The sequence below is a fragment of the Thunnus albacares genome, chromosome 8 (assembly GCF_914725855.1).
Source record: "Thunnus albacares chromosome 8, fThuAlb1.1, whole genome shotgun sequence".
Lineage (NCBI taxonomy): Eukaryota > Metazoa > Chordata > Actinopteri > Scombriformes > Scombridae > Thunnus > Thunnus albacares.
In genome coordinates, this window is record NC_058113.1 from 15,531,484 (window position 1) to 15,557,618 (window position 26,135).

Consider the following 26,135-nt stretch of genomic DNA (forward strand, 5'->3'; position numbering starts at 1 on the left):
GTCAGTTAAATCTACATGCAAGAAAAAGGAAAACCTGATTATGAACTTCACAAAGCTGGTTATTACTGCTGTAGTCTATTGTATTGTGTATTCAGACCATTCCTTTTACATATTATGAGTGTATCAACCTGCTAGGAGCCATGATTTAGCCTGATTTTCTTCACTCTCTGAGCAATGTGTAGTTTTTCTATGATGGAATAGTTACTGGCCCCAGACTTGCTCTGCTGTAATTTGATACATCAATTTCATACGATACAACATTCAAGCATAAAACTGAAATAATGGTCTTAATACTAACATTTTGACACAGGACCCTCAAGACAGGACCTCAAGATCACTAAATAAAGTAGGAGCCATCTCAAGACCCTCGCTAGCTAATCTGTGCTTTAATTGTACACAGTCCTGAATATTCAATTAAGTGCCTCAAACCAGTTGACACACCGTAAACCTGTAGCTTTTTGGGCTTCTGGAGTTATAGGGCCCAAAGGAAGTTATCTGCTTTGCCCATACAGAATTTAGGGACAAACCCAATTATTTCTAAAAATGCACACCATAAACCTGTGAAGTAGTACTTCTAAATGAAATCCTTCTGGATGTAACTGCACACTAGTGTTGTCAACATGGCAAATTACTTAATGAGCACTGATTTTTACATTAATACTGTGTTGTGAAAGGTCAGATAATCAAAGATGTAATTTTTAAGTTTTCAGATCGGTATACAGCTGCAGCAATCAGCAAAAGATGTTAATACTAAAATCACAGGCCCTTTCAGCTTAAAGTTGTATCCAACAGCAGATTTCACAAACCACTTGTCGCCTTAGAGGGAGGGGTCACTGCAGATCAATACAAAGTTGTTCTGAGTGATTACCTTTATCCTATAATAAAACATTTAAGGGGACAAGTGGGCCCATGCCAGCAAAATGCCCCTCACAGCATAACAGAGCAACCGGATCACCTCACTGTAGTGGTCAAGCATTCAGACCTGTACCAGTTTTTCCTTTAATTTGTCACCCATTTGTACATTATGTCAACCCTCCTTTTTCTTATCTGTTTCATTCAAAGAATATTATTTCTTTGTCTCTCGAAATGTGGCTGAGGCATTTCTATTAAATAAATTATCTGTCTTACAAAGTTTTATGAGTAAAACCCAGGACATGAAATATGGATTGAGGTACAATGAGCTTTTCCAATGCAGTTATCTATTTACAAGTTTATGGGACAAGGTCAATTGTCGTTTGATATTATAATTGTCATCTTAAAGCATACTCTTTACACAATCATTCAAGTTACTTTTTCTATGTTAATCCTCCACTATTGGCCTTAAAGCCATTAAGTAAGATATGAGATCCCACATCACATAAAATGATACCAATATACAGGTTTCGCAAACTGGTATATTTATTTACACCAGAACAACAACAACCTACATCACAACTTCTTTGATAAACGTTTGATTAGCAAATACTCAGAAACATTTACAGGCTATGAGACTATTTAATAGAGGGATTAACTTGATAAAACTAAAATGTACAGTATATCAAAGCTTTTCTTTTTTCAGTGACAAGCTACTATAGCACAAAGATTTGCTTTAGCTCCCCCCCAAAGAAAAGAGCTGTATGTAGCTGTACAATGTCAAAATAACCCCTGGACAGTAAAAAAAAAACAAAACCAGTAAAATACAACCTTGAACGCATTAGTCCCATGTTACAGACATTTTTCAGAAAAACAGAAGTGTCATTAAGATGTCAGTTGTTTTTGTGTTTTTGGCTTTGTATCTCCAGCCATGATGCGATGAATTCTCCTGCGATGGTTTTTGAGCGATTTAAGATTTGGGTATGTACCCTGACAGACATCACAGCGGTATGATTCAGACTGTTTGTGAGTGAGCAGGTGTTTCTGCAGACCGTCCACTGTGCCAAACCAGCGAAGACAGACAGGGCAACGCACAGGCTTGATGGCAGGCTTGCAAGCCCCGCTCCTCTGGTGAAACATAAGACTGATTGTGTTCGGGAAATCAGAGTTGCAGTGGGAACAGTGATAAGTTTTGGGTGGATTTGTGGATAGATTTGTAACCCGTCCACCTTTGCATCGATTCAAGGATATGTGCCTTCTAAGGGAACAGCGAGTGGCAAATGTATTGCCACATCGCGTGCATACAATCCGCTGCTGCTTTTTTCCTGGATTTGAAAGTGGCTCTGGACATGGTTGCTTCTGCGGAGGCTGAAGCACAGACTGAGATGGCTGCTGCTGAGGTGGTTGTTGCTGAAATCGAAGTAACAGCGGTTGTGATCGCTGTGGTTGTAATCCCTTGAGCAGCTGGTGATGAGGATGCATATGGATCTGCAGATGAACTTCGTAGTCTGCCCAGGAATTCACTGTCTCTCCGCAAGTTGGACATGTGTATGATTCCTGTGCATGCTTTTGTAGATGCTCCAGGAGAAGTCTTGGAGATGTAAATCCAACACCGCACTCACATGTCACCCTCCTGGGAAGTACAGAGGGCAGTGACATGATGCCCCAGTTGCCTCCATCATCCTCCTGTGTTTGACTGTCTGTTACATTGCCCGACATACTCTGCTGCACAGTCCCCCTATCCACATCTATCATTGTTTGATGCAACTGACATTTTTTTCTGTGAACCATCATGTTATCTTTGCGGTTAAAAGACTTCCCACAGACAAAGCAAGCAAACATTGGTCTCATATTGTTGGCATTTTGTGGAATGGCCCCCTGACTACCACTCTGTGTTGCAGTGCCAGGACCACGTGGCCTAAAGCCACACAGCCGTAAATGGCGCCTCAAAGTAGACACCCTACTGTACGTTTTCTGACACCTGTTACAAGGGTAACGTTTTACACCCTCTCTGACAAAATAGCGCAGGCTAGTGGGTGCTGTCTCGGCTGACATAGGTTTCTTCACCCCTGTATCATTACCAGCTTTCTCTGCAGAACTAAGCACCTCCATTTCATCATCTAAGGGCATTGTCCACTGCCCTTCATTACTGTCTTCATTATCAATTGCTGCTGCATTCCAGCTATTGTTTTCTTCTCCTTGCTGAAGCGAAGTCCCACACAGAGAGGCATCCTTATGCTGTTCCATCATGGAAGATTTGGGGTAGAATGGTGGGAAGCTTTTAGCTGAATGAGTCCAGGCTAATTGTGACACTGCAGACTGCTCTGAATTTGGAGAGGTCACCTCTACCTTAATACGACCAGTAACTTCAGTGCCTACTGCAACACTCTTAGCATTTTGAAATTCATCTTTAATCTCTGCGTCTATTTTGGCTTTACTGTTTGATCTCAATGCTAGCATTTTCTCAATGGAGGGATTGGCCTGCCGAGTAAGGGCTGACCCTGGACCCTGGCATTTGTGCATTTTGAGGTTATACCTCCGTGCGTAGCTGTGCTTACACAATGGACAAAAGAAAACCTTTTTTGTATTGTTTAGACTATGGAATGGCACTATTTTTTGGGCAAAGGGTAACTTGTTTTTTAAAGATCTTGATGGCTGTATGGCCTTGTTTCCTAACTGGGGGCACACGTGATTGTCAGGGAAAGGCAACCTCCCAATGATCAGTTGTTTGCAGCGTCTACAACATTTAATCCTCTCTTTTTTGTGCAAGAAATGATGCTCTGTCAGTCTGTCCATGTTTTGAAAGACCCGACGACAACGGCCACATTGGTATCTTCCATACGTGCCATTACTGCTAGCATCCATGAGCTTTTGACGGGTTTCAAGAACCACAACAGGCGAGAAAGTTTTAGTCAGAGAAACAATTCTCTTCTTACTTGACTCAAGAATTCTGCTGATGGATGGAGCTTTTGTCTTTATACCAGGTTTTGCAAGCAGTCGCCTCAACTGTGCAATTGAAAGATCGTTGATCGGTGACACCTCAGTTTTTTTTCCTGGTGTTATATCAACTGGGACGACTTCTTGTTTGGGGGTAACTGTGTTATTGTTTTGATTCTGAGACTGAGGAAGTGGGAAGCGTTTCATGTACGCTGATGCTAGCAACTTCATTAGACTGTTATTTTGGGGCAAATTCTCACCCTTTTTACTGCTGAGAATAGAATTTGTTTTGTCCTGGAAATGCATGTCCTTTACAATCTCTGGTATTTGTTCTGCTGCTGCTATTTTCTCAAGTTGTTTCTCACGACCATCTTGAGGGGGTGTACACTGGCCTTGAGGAGTGGTTACAATGGCAATGCCATCCTCCAGACTTACATCTGCTTTATGGTCTGCTGATGTGGGTAATTCGACAGCTGGGGACCTTGAGGTAGAGGGGCAACTGAGGACCAAACCTGGCTTGGTTATAGTTGTACTGAATTGTACATGCTGAGTGGGAAACATTTCTTCACACCCTGTTCCACTAGAGAGATTATCCAGGGGTTGCAGTAGCTGTATTTGAGAGACGTGTGAATGCTTATGCTCAAGCATAAGACTGAAGTCCTGAAATTCCTCTCCACAATCACAAATATAAAAAGAAGGTGAAGGGCTCTCCGGCAATAGCGTTGGTGGACTTGGGTTCTCACTCGATAAGTCCTTGCTTGCATACAATGTGTCATGCGGGCTGATGCTCCGCTGTGTTTGAGGGGGGCCAGGAACCTTGGAGAGTGCACTAGCATGGGTCGCCTGATGTACCAGCAAGGAAGCCAGACCAGTGAAGGTAGCTGAACATGCCACACAACGATACACTTTGGAGGATGAAGTATTCCCCTGGAACCCAAGCATCATGGCACCAAAACATAAAAGGCAATCCGGGTGTTGGGGTCATGCAAGGCAGTTTCCTGTAAATCACACACAAAATGATGTCACCATGAGATATTGGACAGTCACAAATAACACTTTTAAAGAGACATTTTTCAACCTTAAATCTGCTTGTTCTAATACTCAAAATACTTTTTCACACTCATTTCACTGTTACTATTAGTATTGATGCAAAATAGTACGAGAAAACTAGTGTACTTACTAGAGCAATATTGTTTGTGCAATGAGACATTACAATCTGCAATTCACACAAACATTGTTGGGTGGGGTTTTAGCTAATATGGTCCTGCAGGAACAATGCCTAACCAAGCCACTTTCAAAAGGCCCTAAACTTAGACCAGATAGTATCATGAAAGAAAAAGGCCATGCTTAATTAGTCTGTGCAGCCTTGGCCTGCATTCTCTCCTGGCACTCAACTCCACAGAGCACCTGAGGGATGACCTGGAACATATCAGGAGATATAGCCCCCTGCCTGCCCGTGGTCAGCAAATCCATCAGGCCTTTCTGCAAAAATGGGAGCACGTCCCACAGCTGCTGATTTACGCCCCATTTCCACTGGCTCGGTATAACATGTTTTAGCCTCATCTTGAGCATGTGTATTTCCAGTTTATCCTCACAGCAGGGAAAAATCATGCAGACCCCTGATACAGATCCTGTCTGAGCCGCTCTGTCCATCTTTATGGAGCTGTGTTGTTGAGCTAAACTGATTGGCTAGACCTGTGTGGTCATGCAGACAAAGTGAGACAAAGTGTCATTTTTAAATCTTCTCACATCCAAGCAACCGCACATCAATGTAAAATGCGGGTATATCCGGGTTTGATTAAAGAAAAAGATATAAACCCCATATAAAAACATTATTAAATCTACCAACTGATGGGACTCCTTTATTTTTGATTTGCATTTTATTTAAGGTATATGATTTTATGATTGTATTTATTACTTTCATATCATTTTGATAGTTGTTTTCTTTGTATTTGTTGGTCATTTCATTGTGTGATGTGTTGACTTCAGGTGTATAGTGTCACATACAATCACCGAACACTTAAATAGGAACACCTGTATAATCTAATGCAATCCAATGAAAACGTATACATTTTCAGTTTTTGTTGACATTGTCAGATGTTATATTATTATTCAGGTCGTAGTGGGTGGTGGTGTTATACTGGAGTGCATTATACTGGTAAGTATTCCTAATATTTTGCACCCCTGATGGAGAAAATCCTAATAAAATCCTAATATTTTAGAGACACTTTTCAATATAATACACTCCAGTACACCACCATCACCCACTACGACCGCAATAACAAACAAAGTAGAATTATCACCTGTGGTGGAAATCTAAAAATAAAAAACTGACAAATAACCAAATTGTCTTTTTGTTTTTTAATGAGAACCTTGCAAGGGATCAGTATACAGTCACAACGGACTGTAACTGCAGACTGATGTCAGTTACTAAGTGTATGCATTTTATAGAAAAGGAGTGAGAGAGGCAGTGTCAGGATGTGTATGTGTGGTATAGTGCAGGGTGTGTCATCTAAGCTGTCAACCTGTTGAGAGGAACTATTACATGTTCAAGGCGAGGCTAATCTCTACTTTGTACCAGACAATGCCAAAAAAAAACCCAATAATGAGCATACGTGCGAGGTGGTTACATGTTCTAGGTTATACAATGCACAAAGTGCACAGTATGAAGTGTGGTGCACTACAGTACAATGTGTGATTTTTCTATTACACACCTTTTTGACAATGTCAACAAAAACTGAAAATGTATAAGCTTCCTAAAAATAGAATTTGTCGCAGATCTGTTGTATTGGATTGCATTAGATTGCACAGATGTTCCTAATAAAGTGCTTGCTGAGTATAGAGTAACAGGTGTACTCAAGGTATTTTTATTCAATCCTGATGAAGACCCTGTAAGGTTGAATCTGACTAGCGTAAAAGCTTTAAATATGACTTTTCTACTTGCTCTGAAAAAGAGTACCCAAAGAACATTTTCTGACACGGCACATTTGTAGCTCCTGTGTTATGTTGCCCCTGTGGTTTTGTTGATTTGTTTCACTCCTACATTTCTGTTCTCACTTTTCATCAGGGATAGCACCCTGACTGTTTCTTACGCGCTCGCCTTTGCCATATCAGAAATATAATTGCAGTTTTAAGACAGTGAATGTAACGTAGTGAATGTAAAGTGAACATTTCCAGCTGTTGCCACGTCACATTAAAAGCTGCCCACCGACAAAGCACTGTAACACTTTTATTGTGAAGCAGCTACAGGAAGCGAAACCTATCTGTCTGCAGCTTTATGTTGGCACATCAGTTTTAAAGACTGTAAGCATAAAAATGAAAAACACCCACAGCGAACAGGTTAGATAGAGAGCTGAGGTCGACCTCAAACCACCAACATGTTATGAAGGTAGAACAGAAGGAGACATCTCCTACATTAAAAGTCCTACATTATTAGGAGGTTCAGTCTTCAAATAATATACCAGTACATTAATACTGAATTAAAACTTCTGTATTTTTCTACCTGGACCCCAGTTTCTCATCTTTTTGTGCCTAAGTGACTAATGGGGACAACAATTTTTGAAATTAGTCTAGTATTGAGCGAGTGCTGCAGCCGGCAGCCACAAAATGGGCTGCATTAGTCACTCAGACACAAACAGATCAGAAAAAAGGGTCCAGATTGAAAAATACCAAAGTTTCCCTTAAAGTACATAAGTTAGTATTGAGTTAAGTATTAATCATACAATTAATAAAATAAAAAGGAAACACTAATTGATTCAATTAAGCTTGTTTGGTGTGGCACAGGAAGCTAAATATCCTGCAAGAGTCAAAGGTCTAAAACACTGGGGGAAGATAGTTTGAATAATGTTTCAGCTGGCTTTAGGTGTTAAGTTCACTCCTCCTGTGTCTAATATTTGCATCACTTCAAGATGCTCTATAATTAGCACCAGTTTGAGGAAGAATGACAGTGGCCTGTTACACATTCATCCTTTACACAATGGGTAAATTGTGGATGTTTCAAGAGTATTAATTTACCTTGCGAAGCAGCTGGATTCGCGAGGTCACGCAAGAACAAACCATCTGGCATGTCAGGTTAAGTATTAATTATGATGACCTGTGACTTCCAGCTATGGCAGATTATAGGCTCAGTTCTTATGCATATTATAAACATAGCATAAACAGTAAGGAAATTTGTGTTTGGTAGATTATTCTTTGTTGTAACAATGCTTCTTGGCAATAAATCTTATACCGTTGGAAAGCCTGTTTACACAGGCTGTTTACACAAACCATACACAGCCACAACAGCCTGGCACCTCCTCCTCATGCTGGTCACCAGCCTGGTCACACACTTCTGTGGAGGAACGATATGTTCAGTGATGAGTCCAGATTCTGCCTACGGCAGTTGGATTATGGGGTCAAAGTGTGGAGGAGACGCGGAGAACGCTATGCTGATTGCTGCACCGATGTCTGTCTCCACCACATCTCTTGGTGGAGACAGTGTGATGGTGTGGGGCGGCAACTCCCCCACTGGAAAAACGAGGCTTGTCAGTCATCATTGGAGGCAATCTCAATGCAGGGAGATATCGAGATGAGATTCTGCAACCAGTGGCAATCCAATATCTCCACAGTCAGGGACCGAACTCTATCCTCCAAGATGACAACGCTCACCCCACAGAGCAGGGTTTATCAGAGACTACCTCCAGAATTTGGGAGTGGAGAGGATGGAATGGCCTGCCAGCAGTCCTGACCTCAACCCCTCAGCTTGGGTGTGCTGTTCATGCCAGAGTGACCAACACAACCATGTTGGCTGACTTGCGACAAATGCTGGTTGAAGAATGGGATGCCATCCCACAGCAGAGTGTGACCAGGCTGGTGACCAGCATGAGGGGGAGGTGCCAGGCTGTTGTGGCTGTGTATGGTTCTTCCACACGCTATGGAGGCTCCTGTTTGTTAAATGAATAAATTGTTAAATTGCCAATATGTCTTGTTTCTTCAAACTTCAATCATCCAATCCACCAAACACCAAACAAGAGTCAATGGCAGAATAAGCTGTTTGGCACTAGCAGAGAAGATTTGGCATATTTTTCATGGGCGCAACCCACATACTCAGCTCTGCTGCTCATCCCACAAATGCATGTTCCTTACAAATGTGGCACCATTTAAAAAGGGAAATAAACAGGTTTTCCAATGGTAAAAGATTTATTGCCAAGAAGCATTTTTACAACAAAGAAATAATCTACCAAACACAAATGTCCTTACTTTTTGTGCTAAGTTTATTAACATTTGAGTGGCATTTACACACCAACAGTAATAGTTTTGTGTTCTTTGACTACTCCACACATACCATAAATAAATTCCCTTAGGATACAAATTTTAAAGTTCAGCATTTCTCTAAAATGTCAGCCATTTTGGAGCATGTTTGGACCCCTTTCTTTACTATTCAGGACAAATAAAAAAAACAAAACTTGTTTAACTGATTTAAAAAGAGCAAGATGGAAGTATGAACTTAAACGTGTAAACACCGAACATCTGTGGTTCAAATGCACATCGCACATTAACGGAACCGGTGCTAATAAACAGCCTACAAGCATAAGGGTTATCAAGCTGCGTTACTATGTCAATGCTGGGCACACTGCTAATAAACATAGCGAGGCTATTTTACCAATAATAAACTCCACATACATACACACAATATCATTTTCACACGCTGCAATCTTTGGATAGCGTGCTCCACACTTGAGCAGTATTGATCTAACGTTACGTGTGCAGGCTTGGTGGCTGACCACACCATACATTACCCTTTAGGTGCTGTTCAAGTATCTCAGAGGGGCTGCTAGTGAAGGCTAACCAGGGGGAGATGGCCGACCACGTTCCTGAAGAAGGCCGGGGAGAGGACTGACTAGCAAGCTAGCTGCCATGACCTATGGAGCTCCTCTTCTTCTTCTTCTGCACAGTAACCAACCGCGTTTTTATATCACTCACCAGGCAGAGAAGCGCTGACGTTATCCTTCAAAGTGGAGCCACAATGGCTGGGCGGGAGAAGAAATGGCTCGGCAGACATCTGTCGATGATGCAGAGGCATAAACTCTCAAGGGAAACGAGGCTCTCCACGGCTCTGTGGTGAACAAATGTGATGCTGTGCCAGGAGGAGGAAGAGCACCGAGGTGAGAGCTGCAGCTCAGGCGCGGAGCGGAAAGAGAGAGTTCACATAACGCATGCGCAGTTTAACCCCAGTCCTCTAGAAAAACACTCGAAAAACGCAAGTGCTGGGCTGTGCGCCATGCCTGTGCGGCGATTCATCTTCTTTTTTCTTCTTCTTGTTTTACGGCGGTTGGCATCCAGTTTATTAGAGCATTATCGCCACCTTCTGTTCCGGAGACCTACAATCTAAATCCCTTCACACGACACACACACACGCACACACACACACACACACACACACACAAACACAAACACACACACACCCTAAACAACATTTTATCCTCCATGCTTTACAACTTAGTCCTACTATGAAATCCCTATCCATGTCAGCCACTTTAGCACCCTATCCCTGCTTAGCCATTATATCCTATAAAAAAAACCCTGTATCCCTTAAGAAAGGTAACAGTACCCTGACCTGTGCTCTCTCACCCATGCTCAGTAATCCTTTTAATGTGAATTCCTGCACCCCTAATTGCCTCAGATTATTCCTCATCATCTCTCTCTGTGTCCCATACCCCCTACAACTCAGAACTATGTGCTCCACTGACTGTTCTTCCTGACAAAAACCTGTCTGGTGTTTCCCTCCCATTTTCAGTGTTTTGAATAGTGCATAGTGTCCCAACCTGAACCTTTTCAACAGTTTCCACTACCTACCCTAGTAACGTAGACACTTTTGAATTTCATATAGATGCCTCCCTTTCTCCTCTCTGTCCCACCTTTCTTGCAACATTTGGTTGTTTTTCCCCCGGATTACAGATTTAACCTCTTCTTTACTGATACGTATTTGCATTTTTATATTCCCTTTCTTTAAAGCCCTCTTTGCCAACTCACCCACTCTCTCATTCCCCGTCACCCCTACATGTGCTGGAGGCCACAGAAATTTTACCTGACCTCCCTGATTTGCTATTCTTGTGACTGACTGAAGGACTTCATATAGTACATCTTGACAGCTGCTAGAATGGAGAGACCTTAAACTTGCTAGGGCTAAGGATGAATCTGAGCATATCAAATCTGACCAGTGATGACGTGTAGCTGTATGTCATCATTCATCCACTGGATGTCGAGGTGTTGTTAGCAAATGATGGATATGTAGGAATATTTAGAGATTACACCTGGGTTGTCATGCTTTTGGTCTTTTTGGTCCTAGACCAAAAGCATGACAACCCAGAGTTGAGACTAGGAGGCAGAGTTGCAGTCTTACATGCTTCTCTGCGCTTCCAGTAGAGTTGGTACCAACCCAAAACCCCATAGAGACTGTGTCTGCCCCCTTGTCACTAAAATCAATTAAATCTTAAGTAAACAGAAGAGGAGTTACACATAAAAACCTAAAAAATAACACCACCACTGCAATAGTATAACAAAATAGGAGAATGAAATGTGGACTCTTAAACATTAGATCTGTCATGTAGAGTTCTGTTGGTAAACGATCTAATCTTAGCTTATCATATTGATTTATTTTGTCTTACTGAAACCTGGCTGTGTCATGAGGAATATGCTAGCCTATGTGAATCCACTCCCCCTAGTCATATTATTACTTTCCTTCGAGACACCAGCCAAGTAGGTGGAGTGGCAACCATTTTCAATTCAAGCATAATAATCAACTCTAGATCTAAACTTAATTATAACTCATTTGTAAGCCTTGTTCTTAGTCTTTCACACCCAACCTGGAAAATTTTACAGCTAATTCTATTTGTTATAGTGCACTGCCCTCCTAGCATGTACTCTGAATTTTTATCTGGTTATTATCAAGTTTTTATCAAACTTAGTCCTTAGTACAGATGAAGTAATTATAGTAGGTGACTTTAATATTCATGTGGATTTCAATAATGATAGCATCAGCACTGCGTTTATCTCATTATTAGACTCAATTGGCTTCTCTCAGAGTGTAAATAAACCCACTCACTGTTTTAACCACACCCTCAACCTTGTTCTGTCATATGGCATCAAAATTGAATTTAATAGACCTTCCAAACTAACAAACCTGCAATTAAAAGAAAAAATCAAGAAAACTGAAAAGAATATGGCGTTTCACCAAAATGGAAGAATCTCGCTTAGTCTGGCAAGATAGTCTTAAAACATACAGGAAGGCTCTCTGTGATGTCAGAGCCACCTATTACTCATCATTAATAGAGGAGAATAAAAACAGCCCTAGGTTCCTTTTCAGCACTTTGGACAGGCTGACAAAGAGTCATAACTCTATTGATCCATGTATTCCTATAGCTCTCAGTAGTAATGACTTCATGAGCTTCTTTAAAATAAGATAAAATTCCAACTATTAGAGACAAAATTCATCACCACCTGCCCTCAACAGGCACCGATTTACCCTCAAACACAGGAACCTTAGAAACAGCTGTAAAATCTGATATATACTTAGACATATATACTTAGACTGTTTTTCTCCAATTGATCTTCCTGAACTAACTTCAACGATTTCTTCATCTAAACCATCAACCTGTCTCTTAGACCCTATCCCTACTAGGCTGCTTAAGGAAGTTTTACCCTTAGTAAGCACCTCTTTACTAGATATGATCAAACTGTCTGAAGTAACAGGTTATGTACCACAGCCCTTTAAAGTAGCCGAAATTACAGCCTACTCTTGATTTGGGCATTTTTAGCAAACTCCAAAGCAAAGATCCTTGAGAAAGCAGTAACCAATCAGTTGTTTGACTTTCTACATAACAATAGTTTATTTGAGGATTTTCAGTCAGGATTTAGAGTACATCATAGCTCAGAGACTGCACTGGTGAAAGTTACAAATGATCTCCTAATTACATCAGACAAATTACTTTTCTCTGTACTTGTCTTGTTAGATCTTAGTGCTGCATTTGGCAACATTGACCAACACATCCTATTACAGAGACTGGAACATTTAACTGGCATCAAAGGAACTGTATTAAGTTGGCTTAAGTCCTATTTATCAGTATCATGTATCCAGTTTCCTTCATGTACACAAAAGTTAGACACATTCCACAAGGTTCCACAAGGTTGTGTGCTTGGACCAATACTATTCACCTCATATATGCCTCCTTTAGGTAATATTATTCAGAAACACTCCATAAATTTTCCTTGTTATGCAGATAATACCCAATTATATTTATCAATGAAGCCAGATGAAACCAATTAGTTGCAGTTACCTGCAGTTTTCTGATACTAAACTCTGACAAAGCTGAAGTTATCATCCTTGGCCCTAAACACGTTAGAAAAACATCTAAAAAACATCTAATGACATGGCACTACCCTGGCCTCCAGCAACACTGTACGGAATCTGAGACTTATCTTTGATCAGGGTATGTCCTTTAACTGCCACATGAAACAATTTCAAGGACAGCCTTTTTTCACCTACGTAACATTGCAAAAATCAGGTCCACCTTGTCTCAATAAGATGCAGAAAAACTATTTCACATATTTATTACTTCTAGGCTGGATTGTTGCAATTCCTTATTATTAGGCTGCCCTAACAAGTCTCTCCAGCTGGTCCAGAATGCAGCTGCAGGAATACTGACAAAAATTAGAAAACGAGACAATATTTCTGCAATTTTAGCTTCCATGAACTGGCTCCCTGTAAAATCCAGAATAGAATTTAAAACTCTTCTCCTCACCTACGAAGCCCTTAATGGTCAGGCACCATCATATCTTAAAGACCTCATAGTACCCTATTATCCCACTAGAATACTGCGCTCCCAGAATGCAGGCTTACTTGTGGTTCCTAGAATCTTCAAAAGTAGAATGGGAGGCAGAGCCTTCAACTATCAGGCTCCTCTCCTGTGGAACCATCTTTCAGTTTCACCCTCTCTATGTTAAAGAGTAGGCTTAAAACTTTCCTTTTTGATAAAGCTTATAGTTAGGGCTGGCCTAGGCTTACCTTAGACCAGCCCCTAGTTATGCTGCTATAAGCCTAGACTGCTGGGGGACTTCTCATAATAAACTGAGCTCCTCTCTCCTCTTCTCCATCTGTACGCATTCATGCCCCATTAATGCATGTCATTAACTTGGCATCTTCCCCAGAGTTTTGTGCTTTCTCGTCTCACAGGAGACCTTCAGTAGTGGACCGTCTGCAGCCTGTGGTTGCGGACCACCTGCTATCCCCTTGGTCCAGCTTGATGCCCAATGCTACTACTATTTTTATTAGTCATATATTGCCCACTGCTACTGCTATCATTATTAGTCATATTTCTATTATTATTATCATTGTTATTGTTATTATTGTTGCCATTATGCTTCACTGTATCTCTCTCTGCCCTCTCCCCCTCCCTCTTTCTCTTTCAACCCAATTGGTCGAGGCAGATGGATGCCCACCTAGAGCCCGGTTCCACTTAAGGTTTCCTTCCGTTAAAGCTTTTCCTTGGGGGGAGTATTGGGTCTCTGTAAATTAAAGAGTACAGTCTAGACCTGCTCTATGTGGAAAAGTGCCCTGAGATAACCTCTGTTGTGATTTGGCACTATATAAATAAATTGCCTTGACTTGACTCAACGCCTTATCTTGTCTAGTTTTATCTACCCATCATAGTGTAACCAACATTGCCAACATCTCCACTGTTAAAGTCCCTAACTTATTGAATGTTCTTCTGTTGATTCTAATTCATTTCACTGCTATTGCTAACCCATATCCCGTCACTCCTTTGTTTTTTTTTAGCACCATCTGTATAAATCTGTGTAAAATCACTATACTCTTTCCATACATGATAGTTGAGTGCATTAACCAAATCAATTTGATCTTTTTCTTTCCTTTTTACCTCTAATAAATACCAGTCCATATCAGGCCACACAAGTGTCCATCCACCAGATACACTACTGAAGGGCTCAGATCAAACACACTTTTGCAATGTCATCCCCTACCCGACCAAAGTTATCCCTCTGTTAAATCCCATTCTCCCAGTACTCCTGCAACACTCCTTGTGTGGACTGAGAATCATTTTGTCCCTGCAAATAGCCCCGTTATTTGCCATTAGTTACATCTTTCTTAATTGCATTTCTCCAATTTCTACCTGTAGGGCAAGTACTGGTGATGTTTTAAAAGTCCCACTGCACACTCTCAATACCTGTGCCTGAATCATATCCAGTTTCCATATATGAGACCTGGCTGCTGATCCATACACTACACTGCCATAATCCAACACAAATCGTGTCAAGGCCACATGCATTCTTTTCAACGGTGAGCAACTTGCTCCCCATTTCCTACCAGTCAAAGATCTCATCACATGTATTACATTTATGCATTTTTCTTCTATTTTCTTAGTATAGTCTGCCCATGTTAACTGTGAATCAAAAAGAACTCCCCAAAATTTAAATGTTTCAACCCTTTCTAATTCTTTCCCATACATCCTTGGCTTCATCCTTTCCTAATATCTTTTCCTAGTGAAAAAGACTGTTTGAGTTTTCTACTGAGAACCTACACCCCCAATCCTAACCCCACTCCACCACCTCATCTGTTGATCCTTTTACTTTCTAGATTGTTCATTGTTCTGTATTTGTGCACATAATGAAATAAAACAAAAGAGAAGAAATATACAAGAACAAAAAATGCACAGGTGGGATGAAAAAAAATCCTTGAGATCTGAAACCCCTGTAAAAAGAACTGACCTAACATTGAAATTAAACACAGTTGTATATGATTGCCACAAATTTACAAACAATATTTTAAAAATATTTAACAATTTCTAAACATTAAAAACAACAAAAAGAAGAAGACCAAGGAAGAAAAAAGAAATAAATACAATTCTCAATAATACATACAATAATATATATTTGCAGTGCCTTCATACACTTTTATCTTACCTCATTTATATAGTACTGTATTCCTTCAAGGGAAGCTGTTTAAGATCTTTTTTAAAAATCTGAAATGAGGAGTAACTGCAAAGGGAAGCAGAAAAATTGTTCCATATGACTGGACCTCTGCACCTGATTGAAAACTGGCCACGGCTAGTTCTGTCGAACTGACTATACAGAAGATCAACAGATCTGGTGTGATAACAATGGATATGAGACCTAGTTACAAAGAAACTGTAAATAAGAAATAGGAAGTGATTTATTGAGAAATTGAAATTAAAAAGTACTGAGGTTTTGCGTATTGATGTCAAATATGCTTAACAATTCCAGGGTTTGAAATAATCAGGCAGCATGACCATTCCAGTAAGAGTTAGTGACAATTCTGACAATTTTTCAATTTTTTTCAAATTTTTTTTTTGGCAATAAAAATATGGAATAGATAATGGTTTTATATGTGCTTGTCCATACTATATTACCATAAGAAATGAAGGGATAAATCATAGAATAATATAGATCCAGAAAGTTTTTTTTTCTTACAAAATATGTATTATTCACTGTAAAACACCAATATTTTTTTGCAACTTTACTGGACACATAAGGGATGTGTTTTTTCCAATTAAGTTGATCAATGATGATTACACCTAAGAACTTAACATGGGAAACATATTCAAGCATTAGCTATGTGAATGGAGTGAAGATGATCTGATAGGGTACTATTCTTAGGCTTGAAGATCATGTAAGCACTTTTTTTAACATTAAGGGATAGTTTATTGCATTGATCCAGATATTAATCCTATCTAGAATATTGTTCATACAGGTTATTGCATGCTCCATGTTCCTTCCTCTTTTCCACAAGGCCCAATCATTGCAAACAGTGACCTACCTATATCTACTGGTACCTTTGAGAAGATGTCATTAATCATAATGATGAAAAGTAACAGGCTTATCACACTGCCTTGAGGTGTGCCATTTCCAACTGTGCACTGATTTGACAAATTTGACCCAACCCATACCTGGATTTTTCTCCCAAACAGAAAATCCTTTATCCTGTTAAAAACTCTCCCAACAACACTCATCTTGTGCAGCTTAATTAACAATCCTTCCTTCCACATCTTGCCATAGGCTTTTTCTATGTCAAAAAACACCGCAATTACTGACTCTTTATTTGCCTGGGCCTTTCTGATTTCAATCTCTTGTCTTATCACTGAGTCCATGGTATTCCTTCCTTTCCTAAAACCACTCTGATAACTTGCCAGCATTCCTCACTTCTCGTGCTCATATGATAGCCTTTCTGTTGTCATCCTTTCCATTATCTTGCATGTATTTGATGTTAATGTTATTGGCCTGTAACTAGTGGGTTTAGACGGATCCTTGCCAGGTTTTCTTATCTGAATCATTACTGCTTCTTTCCATGCACTTGGTAATCTTCCCTCCTCCCACACTGTTATAAAAGTGCAGCAATTTTAAGAATGCTCCTTTCCCCAGATGCTTTAGCATAACATAGCATATCTTTTCTTCCCCTGGAGAGGTTGGTCTTGATCTATTTATTGCTCTCACCATCTCTGCCAAAAATAATGGTTCATCAGTTATATCATCTGTTTATTCCCTCCTGTCTAACACACCTGGATGCTGACTCATTGTTCTTCTCTTTCTGCCTTCTTCTGACAGATTTTCTGAACTATGTATGTTTGTTGAATGACTTGGTCATGATCTCTGTCTTATCCCTATTGGTGACTGCTGTTTCCTCCTCAGATGTCATGAGTGGATATTCCCATTCCCTTCTGCCCCATACTTCTCCCACAGTGTTGTTCTTCCTATTTTGTTGCAAAAATTTCGCCAACTTGCCCTCTTAGCTTGACGTATCATTCTTCTCACCACTGCCTGTGCCTTCTTATAGTGGATCAAATGCTGCATGTTATGGGTTCTTCTAACTTGTCTGAATGCTCTATTCCTGTTTACAGCCTGACAACATTCCTCTGTCCACCATGGTACCAGTTTTCTATTCATCCCATTTTTACTCTTGGATATATCCATCTGCTGCCATAATAATTGTTGAGATTATCCGATTGTTTTTTTCATCTGTATCTCCAGAAATACCAATCCTTATCACTGACTACATTACATGCACACTAATATTCCACAATTATTCTGACTATGACAATATTTGAAATGATACAGGTCATGTAAACTGAATATTCCGTTCGGATATTCCAAATTAAGCCTTATTCTTAAAGTAGCATTTTCCGATTAAGACGTGGGATATGCCGATATTATTTGGGTTTTAGGAGCATTCTTTGGACATGTATACAGCACATTCGGAATATGCATCTCAATTGGGTTTTTACTCCAGTTTGCGACACTTGGTCGTCTTGCCTGTTTACCTCTGCGCAGGCAAAATGACATATACTGGAGCAGGAAGGCAGACAGAGGAGAGGAATAAGAAGAGAGTGCAGAGCTGTTCTAGGGTGGGCTGGAAAAACAGAGTGCACCTTCTGTACGACAGGGATGGAGAGGTTTGGTTATTATCCTGACTGACGGTGACAACTCAGTGTAATGCATCAAAAACACTCAGCAGTGTAGTAAACCTAGGTCATGGATGTGCTTGTAACCATAACATTATAATATCAGTCATATCAATATAAATCATAAATATCACGCAGCAGCTCAATATTAGTGGAATATTCATTTTCATTAGCCATATAAACAGCTTAATAGGAATATTGTCTTTTTCAAAATAGGGACAAAAAGTGGAATATTTTGTGCATGTAAACATAGCCATTGTTTCCTCACTCAACTTCTGGAACTTGTCCCAATCTGCTTTTCCAAAGACCCACTTTGGGATTCCACCACCTGGTCTCACTTCCATTCTTTCTCCCAACGAGCATGAGACTGGGTAGTAATCACTGCCTACTGTTGTAGCTATCCAAACTTCCCAGTCACTAACCCCAGCCAAGGGATTAGACACTAATGTAATATCCAATGCTTATTCAGTACCTGTTGTTATGTTTATCCTCATTCCTCTACCATCATTCATACACACCAAATTTCTATCATCCATTAAATCTTCAATTACCTTTCCATTTGAGTCTGTATGCAAACCCCCCACATTGTACTGTGAACATTGAAATCTGAACACCATACTACTTTCAGTATGTATTCCTGATCATCTACTTTTTCCAGTACCCTATATGGAATATCTTGGTCAATGAACGTCGCACACCTGCCTCCTCCCCCATGATTTCTGTCTTTCCATATCACTGTATATCCATGCACCAAAAAGTCTAAAGTTGGTTTTAACCAGGTTTCCTGAACACATACTACATCTGGATTTAAAGCCATTTCTTTAATGAAATGCTTGAACTCCTGGCCATTGGCCAAGACTACCATAATTAGCATAAATCAACCCATGGTGCTTACTAGCTTGACTGATTGGTAAGGTTTTCCTTCAGTCCCACTAATCCTAAATGATTCACTGCAGCTTTGAAAACCAGCTGAATTTGATCATTTTTTGACTTTACTTCAGCCGTACTGCTAATCACTCCTGAAGTGAATGTTACTACAACCCTTTTGTCCATATAAATCTTGTCATTTGTTCTTTGTTTTAGTTCTCGAACCCCCATTGCTCCTTATTCATTAGTAGCATTGTTCTGTTCTCTTGGCACTCTCACAGCTTCTGTATAAGTGATCCTTCTTTCCACGCTCACTTTTTGGATTTTATTCTCCCGTCACTACCCACGGTACCTCACAGCCACCATATGCCACATTATAGGCTCCTCCACAGTTACAGTATTTTGGTTGCACCCCTGTTCCACACTTTCCATACTTGTGATCGCCCCCACATCTAGCACATCTCCTCTGCTCTTTACAGTTTTTGGCTGTGTCCAAACTTGTCTTTTACAATTAAAGCACCTCAAGGGTTGTGATACATACATTCTCACTCATAACTCATAAAACCCAGGAATACTTTTTTCCCACATTCTCTTCTTCAAATTCAATCAGTACTGTTTCACTATCCTTTTTCACTCCTTCTTTTGCTGTTTTCATTCTTTGTGCATTCATTATTTTTCCTCCTTTGAAATTCCTCTTTAGTTCATTCATACCTACACTCATTGGCACACCCGTAATCACTCCTTTACATCCACCACCATTTCATGCTCCCACCCTCCCTGTGCTTGCCACCTTAAGTTTTCCTATCTCTTTTAGTTTGGGTGCTTTCTCAAGTTCTTCATTTGCACATCTCACCAAAAGGTTGCCATCATTAAGGGCCTTCGCATACATTTTCTTCATGTTTTCTTGAGCCTTTTTATTAAACCTTATTATGACAATCAGTTCTCAGGTCTTTCCGTCTGAACTTGCTCACGCCTTTCCTCCTCACTTTCAGATCTCTCATCATTGTCATTTATTATTATTTTATTCCCTTTTACTTGTTTGCTTTGATTTGCATTCATCCATCTCCTCATTTTCCCCTTGTTCTCTTCATTTCTCCCTTCATAATAATGCATTTCTGCCTAACTGCCTACCTCTGATCCATTCACGGAGCAGTTGTGCTCAACCGCCACCAAGAAAGTATCTTCAACTCGATTTTGCCAATTATTATTTCCTTGCTCATGTCGCCACCATCCCCTGCCCTGTGTGGCGATTTGGCACAGTGGACACAGTAGAAATTGCAGGTCATGTGAGAGGCTGTGTCTCAGAAAAAAACTGTCATGAACTAGCCCAGAGTCAGTGACAAAAAAGGGAATGACATATGAATAAAGTATCTAAAAATTAATTTATTGTCAACCTAAGATAAAATAATATGATAATAATTTTAGTCAGCTAGGTCAGTAATGAATGCAGTGTATGAGCGATGTTTATGTGGGGTTTTTTTGATCTTGGTATTGTCGAGGATGAATTTCATTTTGTTTTCCATTGCCCTCTGTACAGTGACTTGAAGAATTATTTGTTTGACAAGAATGGATTGAAGAATCCGGATTTGTTCTGATTGTCTGAAGCTGATATGTTGAGTTGGATTTTTAATGTGGGAATTTTTGTTTTGGTGAGATTTATAAGAGATGCTTGGCAGCTAAGACAGAACACTGTATCAATCATAAGGTTATTATTGTTTAGTGTCTTGTAAGCCCATATAGGGCTGGGCACCAAAAAGGTTGTCGTGGTAATTTACTTCTTGCGCTTGACCTCAGTAAGGAAAGAGACAACTCTTGATATAGTACTGTCACACTCAGAGCATGGCACACTCACACTCAATACAGATACATGCAAGCTGCTGTAGAGTAGTGAGCCTCAAACAGTGGGGTGAATAGTTCTTAACCTGTTTCACAACAATCTCTTCTAGTTGTTGTGACTACTCTATGCATGACTATACCCAAACAGACATGGTGGGATCTGTTTCAGATGTTATTGGTACCTTTTTCACACAGGAACATACTGTTCAGACACAAAAACATGATTTCTATGACCATTACTAACTTTCACAAGTTCACACAAGCATTTATACATATTCATACAATAATTTCCCTCACATTTCCCCCCTTTTGATGATTCTTAATCAATAAAGTCAGAAATAATTGTAGGCTTTGTTCACAAGGAATTAGATTTTGGTTTACACAGCATCCTCATCATAATATAGCAGTTCTTGCAGAGCCATTTGTTTAATGGAGATTTGTGCATATTGAGTGATCATTCCAGTGAGTATGGATCTGAAAATAGGCACTATACAGGTGGCACAACAAGAATTGCTGTCAGTTTGAATTGATGTCAGTCTACGGGCTCCCAATTCATCAGTAATTGCTGCATCTGTGTCTATAGTGACATTGACAAAGGAAATGAACCTGTAGTTGATGTTTTCCAGTCGTAATATATTCTTTGCTACTGCCACTCAGGGTGTGTTGTGAGCTCGGCTAGGCAATTGGTTTTGCTAGCTGTTAATTTTCTTACTCTGCTCAAGGGAGTTCCTACAGCATGTGGCATGTGCGTACAGACATAGCATGTCAGGTGTTTGGATGGTACAATTTGGCAGTGAAGTTAGCATAACGCCACTAAGTGTTGTGTTGTGTAGGTCTGTGGGGGTTTGGGGTGTGCCAGCTATGCTTCATCACCTTTCACTACAGGCTAGAAGTGGTACTAAGAGGCATGTAAAAGCAAGCAAAACGCACATCAGTTGACCTGTGCTGCAGTCAAATTGACGGATTGCACAAGCAAGTGGCATGATCAATTCAAATCAATGATCAAAGTTAAATCAAAATATCACAACAATATAAAATGACTGTCGCCTGATTTGATGGCAAGCAATCTGATGATGTGTCAGATGTCTTAGAGCTAACCTCTTCACTCAAGGGTGTCTGGTGTTGTTGCAAAGCACTGAGGTGCTCATTGATCCTTCCTCTGAAGTCAGAAGTCACCAGAACTTAACATTCCGTTGGAACTTCTCTTCCTGGTCTGGGCTGGGCGATGCTGGTCTCTCACCCTGTCCTTCCTCCAGTGGTGGCACCTTCATGCAGTGGCTGGCATGGATCCAGCTGCTTCATTCCTCTACCTTGACAGATGCAGGTGTGTGTTGTGTAGAAATTCGGAGCATTGGTCAACATCTCAGGTAGAAGAAAATGTCGAGGAGCCTTGATGTCTTATGCTGAGAAGATTTATTGAAACACTTGCAGCAAACATCAAGGTGGTCTGCACTTAGATGCTGTCTCTTCCCGTTCTGCCTTCTGAAGGTCTGACTTTTAGTCTTTAACCCCAACAGATCAGCCTACAATATGCACAATTAGTCTAATTGGTTCACTAGTTTCTAAACAAGAAACTGCACGTTACCCATGTTAGTTCAGGTCATGTTGCATGGTACTTTCAGGTCTCTGTCAGCACAGTCTGGTTATGCCAATGTAAATCTGCACATTCACCTATCTGTGTTGTCTAGGGAGTCTTGGGCCATCTCCCTGACCTTGGTAACCGGGACAACGCCAATTCACTCTTTATTAAAGTGGCTCCAGTTTCCCCCAAACAACACAGACAGTTACTCTGAGTCTCAAGGAAAGGAAAAAATATCTCCTTCTGCTTAAGAATATTAGTGTGACCTAAAGGCCCATACTTGACCCAGTATAACCCCTAAAGATGGAAAATTCCATAACAGTGTGGTCAACAGAATCTGATGTGGTCCTGTCCACCTGGGTTTCCTTCAATGCTTCCTCTTCAGATCCTTCACCACTCACTAATTCACTAATTACATTATATCTGGGCTCAAAGCTTTGTGCTGTGGGGGAAGGGAGATTCCAGTGTTCATTGGTCTGCCCATCATTATTTCAAAACTTGACAAACCTGTTCTTGCTCTTCACCTTCCCTTATAGCCAGTAACACTAGGGACAAAGCTTTTTCCAATGTTGAACCTGTTTCTTCACAACACTTAAGCAATTTTGCTTTCAGGTCCTATTTTGTGCCTATCACCCCCAATGCCCAAATATTTTGACAGTTGACTGATAGCATTATTTACAAGATGTTAGCCATTGTCACTGCTGATTCTCCTTGGAATTCCCCATCTGGGAATTATTTCTCTCATCAGTACTTTGCACTCTGCTGATGCATCTACTTTACCTGTGGGGAAAACTGTGGGGAAAACTGAAATGAAATCCATCTGCAAGTGATTGAACGGTTGGTCAGGGGCTGGATGACTGGAGGCTCATGTTTCATGTCCACTTGTTGTACTGTTTTTGAAAGGGACCATTCCACATGTTAAAACACAGTTCCCTTGGTTCTTCATAAAATGTATCTGACATGCTTTGGTCAAAATACCACAAAGATCAAGCACCACAGCAGCACAGCAGCCTTCTCATCCTGTCTTAACAGCCCTGTTCAGGATGGCTAGTTTAAGTGCCTGTCCCGCCCACCTCACCCCCCTCTTCTGCAGGGTGTGCCAGTTACCATGGCAACTGTTGTGCAGTGGCAAGCATGAACCCTTGTGAAACATGGCTGTTAGAGAAAACATAGCGGTGCCCGTGAGCGGTGCTGCAAACACAACAAACAGCTCGCGTTACTTTTGTGACTTTGACCACGGGATCGGCAAGGCAGGCACAGACTAGTCCCCAACCAGCATGGTGATGTTCCTGAAGCTCAGCCTGAATGAATCCAAAATAGACTTTGCTGTGATTTAATTGCAATAAAAGGATCAAATGGATGCCAAAATAACTACATCATGATACCGATTTGTAAAAAGTCTGAATTCATGCTTTGTCAGGTATGTCTACAAGACGATAAGCAAACAACATTTACAATGCCTGTCTTCTGAATGGAGTTCGGATCAATCAGGGCTATGCTAACGTTGTGGCTGTTCCATATACTCAAAATAACATCATCTAAAGGCATAAATACGGCAGCGACGTTATTGTTTATACACATATGTTGGGCCTCATACTCCCTGTGCATGAGACAACGGCAGGCCTGCATGCAGTCACAAAGCCTGATAACAAGGAAGGGTGTCCAGTCAAACAAAGCAAGTCCAAAACGGACTCCATCTCCCAACATGCTTTGCTCAGTTCACACCTAGGTGTTATATCTAGAAACTCTTGTCTCTCATTGGCAGAGACACTCCAACACCAGATGAACACGGTGACACAGCCGTGATGTCACTACCTCTTTAAGCACTGGGTGCACACAGAAATCTCTGCCTGTCCATTGTAACTACAGTGAGGGGAAGCTCTGCCCCTCCGTGAGCCAGTTTACTAAAGGAGGTAACCCCATGCACGTGTACTTTTTCCCCACCAACAGGAAGATTCTCTCCTTGCTGGACGAGGCGAGACTTCGCCCGTTTGCCCAAACACAATCACCAGATCCGAGAGAGACTGCTGCTGCTGCGACCTAGCGCTCTCACTGCCTGCAGAAGGAAGAAAGGGATTTTCTTCACAAAGATGCAGATAACTTCTCTGCCCTGCTCTTCTTCAACTAAGTCAACTCTGCTGTTTTCTCTGCAATGCACGCCGAGGATCAGCTGCTGTGAAACCCACCGACAGAGTGCAAAGACAGCCCAATCAGCAACCAAGCTGAGAAACTGAGCCGGACCAAAGACAGACTGAAACACACACCCTGGCGACCAAGTAAGAGGCTTAAGTCTGGGCAGAGACAGGTTATGAAAGTGTGTTATTTTCAGCTTCAGTGCTGTTTTGTTGTGTGAATTGACGGACCGCCAAGTCCCTTTTGTGCTGCCTTACTCTGAGGAGTATTTGAAGCTTGCTGCCTGTTTAGTTGTGTTCACCACGCTAGACTGTTTTGTGTTTGTCCCACTGGGGACTGCTGTATTTGTGCCACCGTGAGTGAGAAAGTAAGTTGCTTTGTCGATCGGAAATCAGACAACGCGCATTACAGACTGCCGTCCGTACGCACGCTCTCTGTGGACAAAGCAACCACTCCCCCCCCCCCCCCACCATGGTCGCTATCCCTCCTCTTTCTTCCCTCTCCTGTTACTAACCCACACACAGGCACACACACACATACACACGCACACACATCTTCTTACACATCTGACGGTCAGATAACCTGAGACACAGTGCCACTCTGCCCCTCGTTATCTACCATCAGACACGTGTGTTTTACACGGAATTGGGTGAGCACAGAGACACCAGGTGGTGCCATCTTGCTTTTGTTCCAACCAAGACACCACGGTCACTTCCGCTATTTGTTTCTCTCGTCTCGACTTCATGTCTGCTATCCTTAAGATCGCGTGACGTTGTCTCACGAGATCACGCCAGCCATCTTAAATCTTGCGCGACATCATCTCACGAGATCACGGTCGCCATCTTGCCCACACACACAGAGACACACACACACCCATCTACACTACCATGCTCTCACACACACACACACACACACACACACACATATGCATTCACCTGCATGTGTTCAACCTAGTACAGCTTTGTTTGATGTATGTTTGCTTAGGTTGAATTAGATTTTAGGACAGTGGTTTATTGTCAAAGCATTTGTTAACTTTGTTAATTCTGCTAAGGTTAATAAACACTGTTATATCTTTAAAGAAAAGTCTTTTGTCATTATTGTGTTTTATATATTATGAAAAGTGGTTGGTTGAGAGAATCAGAGCTAGAATTCAAACCTTCTTTGTTCACCTGTGAATCTTGATATCCCTCAGACATTAGCATTCTAGGTGAACTCTTATGAGACTACCTCATTGTTTGGTTATTCGTCCTGGTTTCTGGGTGGTGCCCCCCGTAATTATTAACTCATATTAATAATTTTATTATTTTTATAATTAATAATTATCTCTGATCATTATTAATTATTCCCGATAACAGCCATGTTCCTCACAAATCCAAAAGTAAGGCTCTCTGACAGTTGGTGCCCCGTATTATTAATTAATATGAATAATTTCTTGATTTTTACAATTAATAACTATCTCTGAT

At 40.9% G+C, this 26,135-nt stretch overlaps 1 protein-coding gene across 2 annotated transcripts; it reads right to left on the reverse strand.

Moving 5' to 3' along the window:
- Positions 1-1,380: 1,380 nt before the first annotated feature.
- im:7147486 (zinc finger protein 836) lies at positions 1,381-10,054 on the reverse strand. 2 transcript variants are annotated; one of them, XM_044358677.1, is made up of 2 exons: positions 9,751-10,054; positions 1,381-4,787 (listed from the first exon to the last, which is right to left on the reverse strand). In XM_044358677.1, the coding sequence occupies exon 2, from the start codon at positions 4,732-4,734 to the stop codon at positions 1,738-1,740; it is 2,997 nt and encodes a 998-aa protein (XP_044214612.1). In that variant the 5' UTR covers positions 4,735-4,787; positions 9,751-10,054; the 3' UTR covers positions 1,381-1,737. The 2 variants fall into 2 exon arrangements, with proteins under 2 accessions (XP_044214612.1, XP_044214613.1); XM_044358678.1 differs by lacking the exon at positions 9,751-10,054 and adding an exon at positions 9,567-9,726.
- Between the last annotated feature and the right edge of the window lie 16,081 nt (positions 10,055-26,135).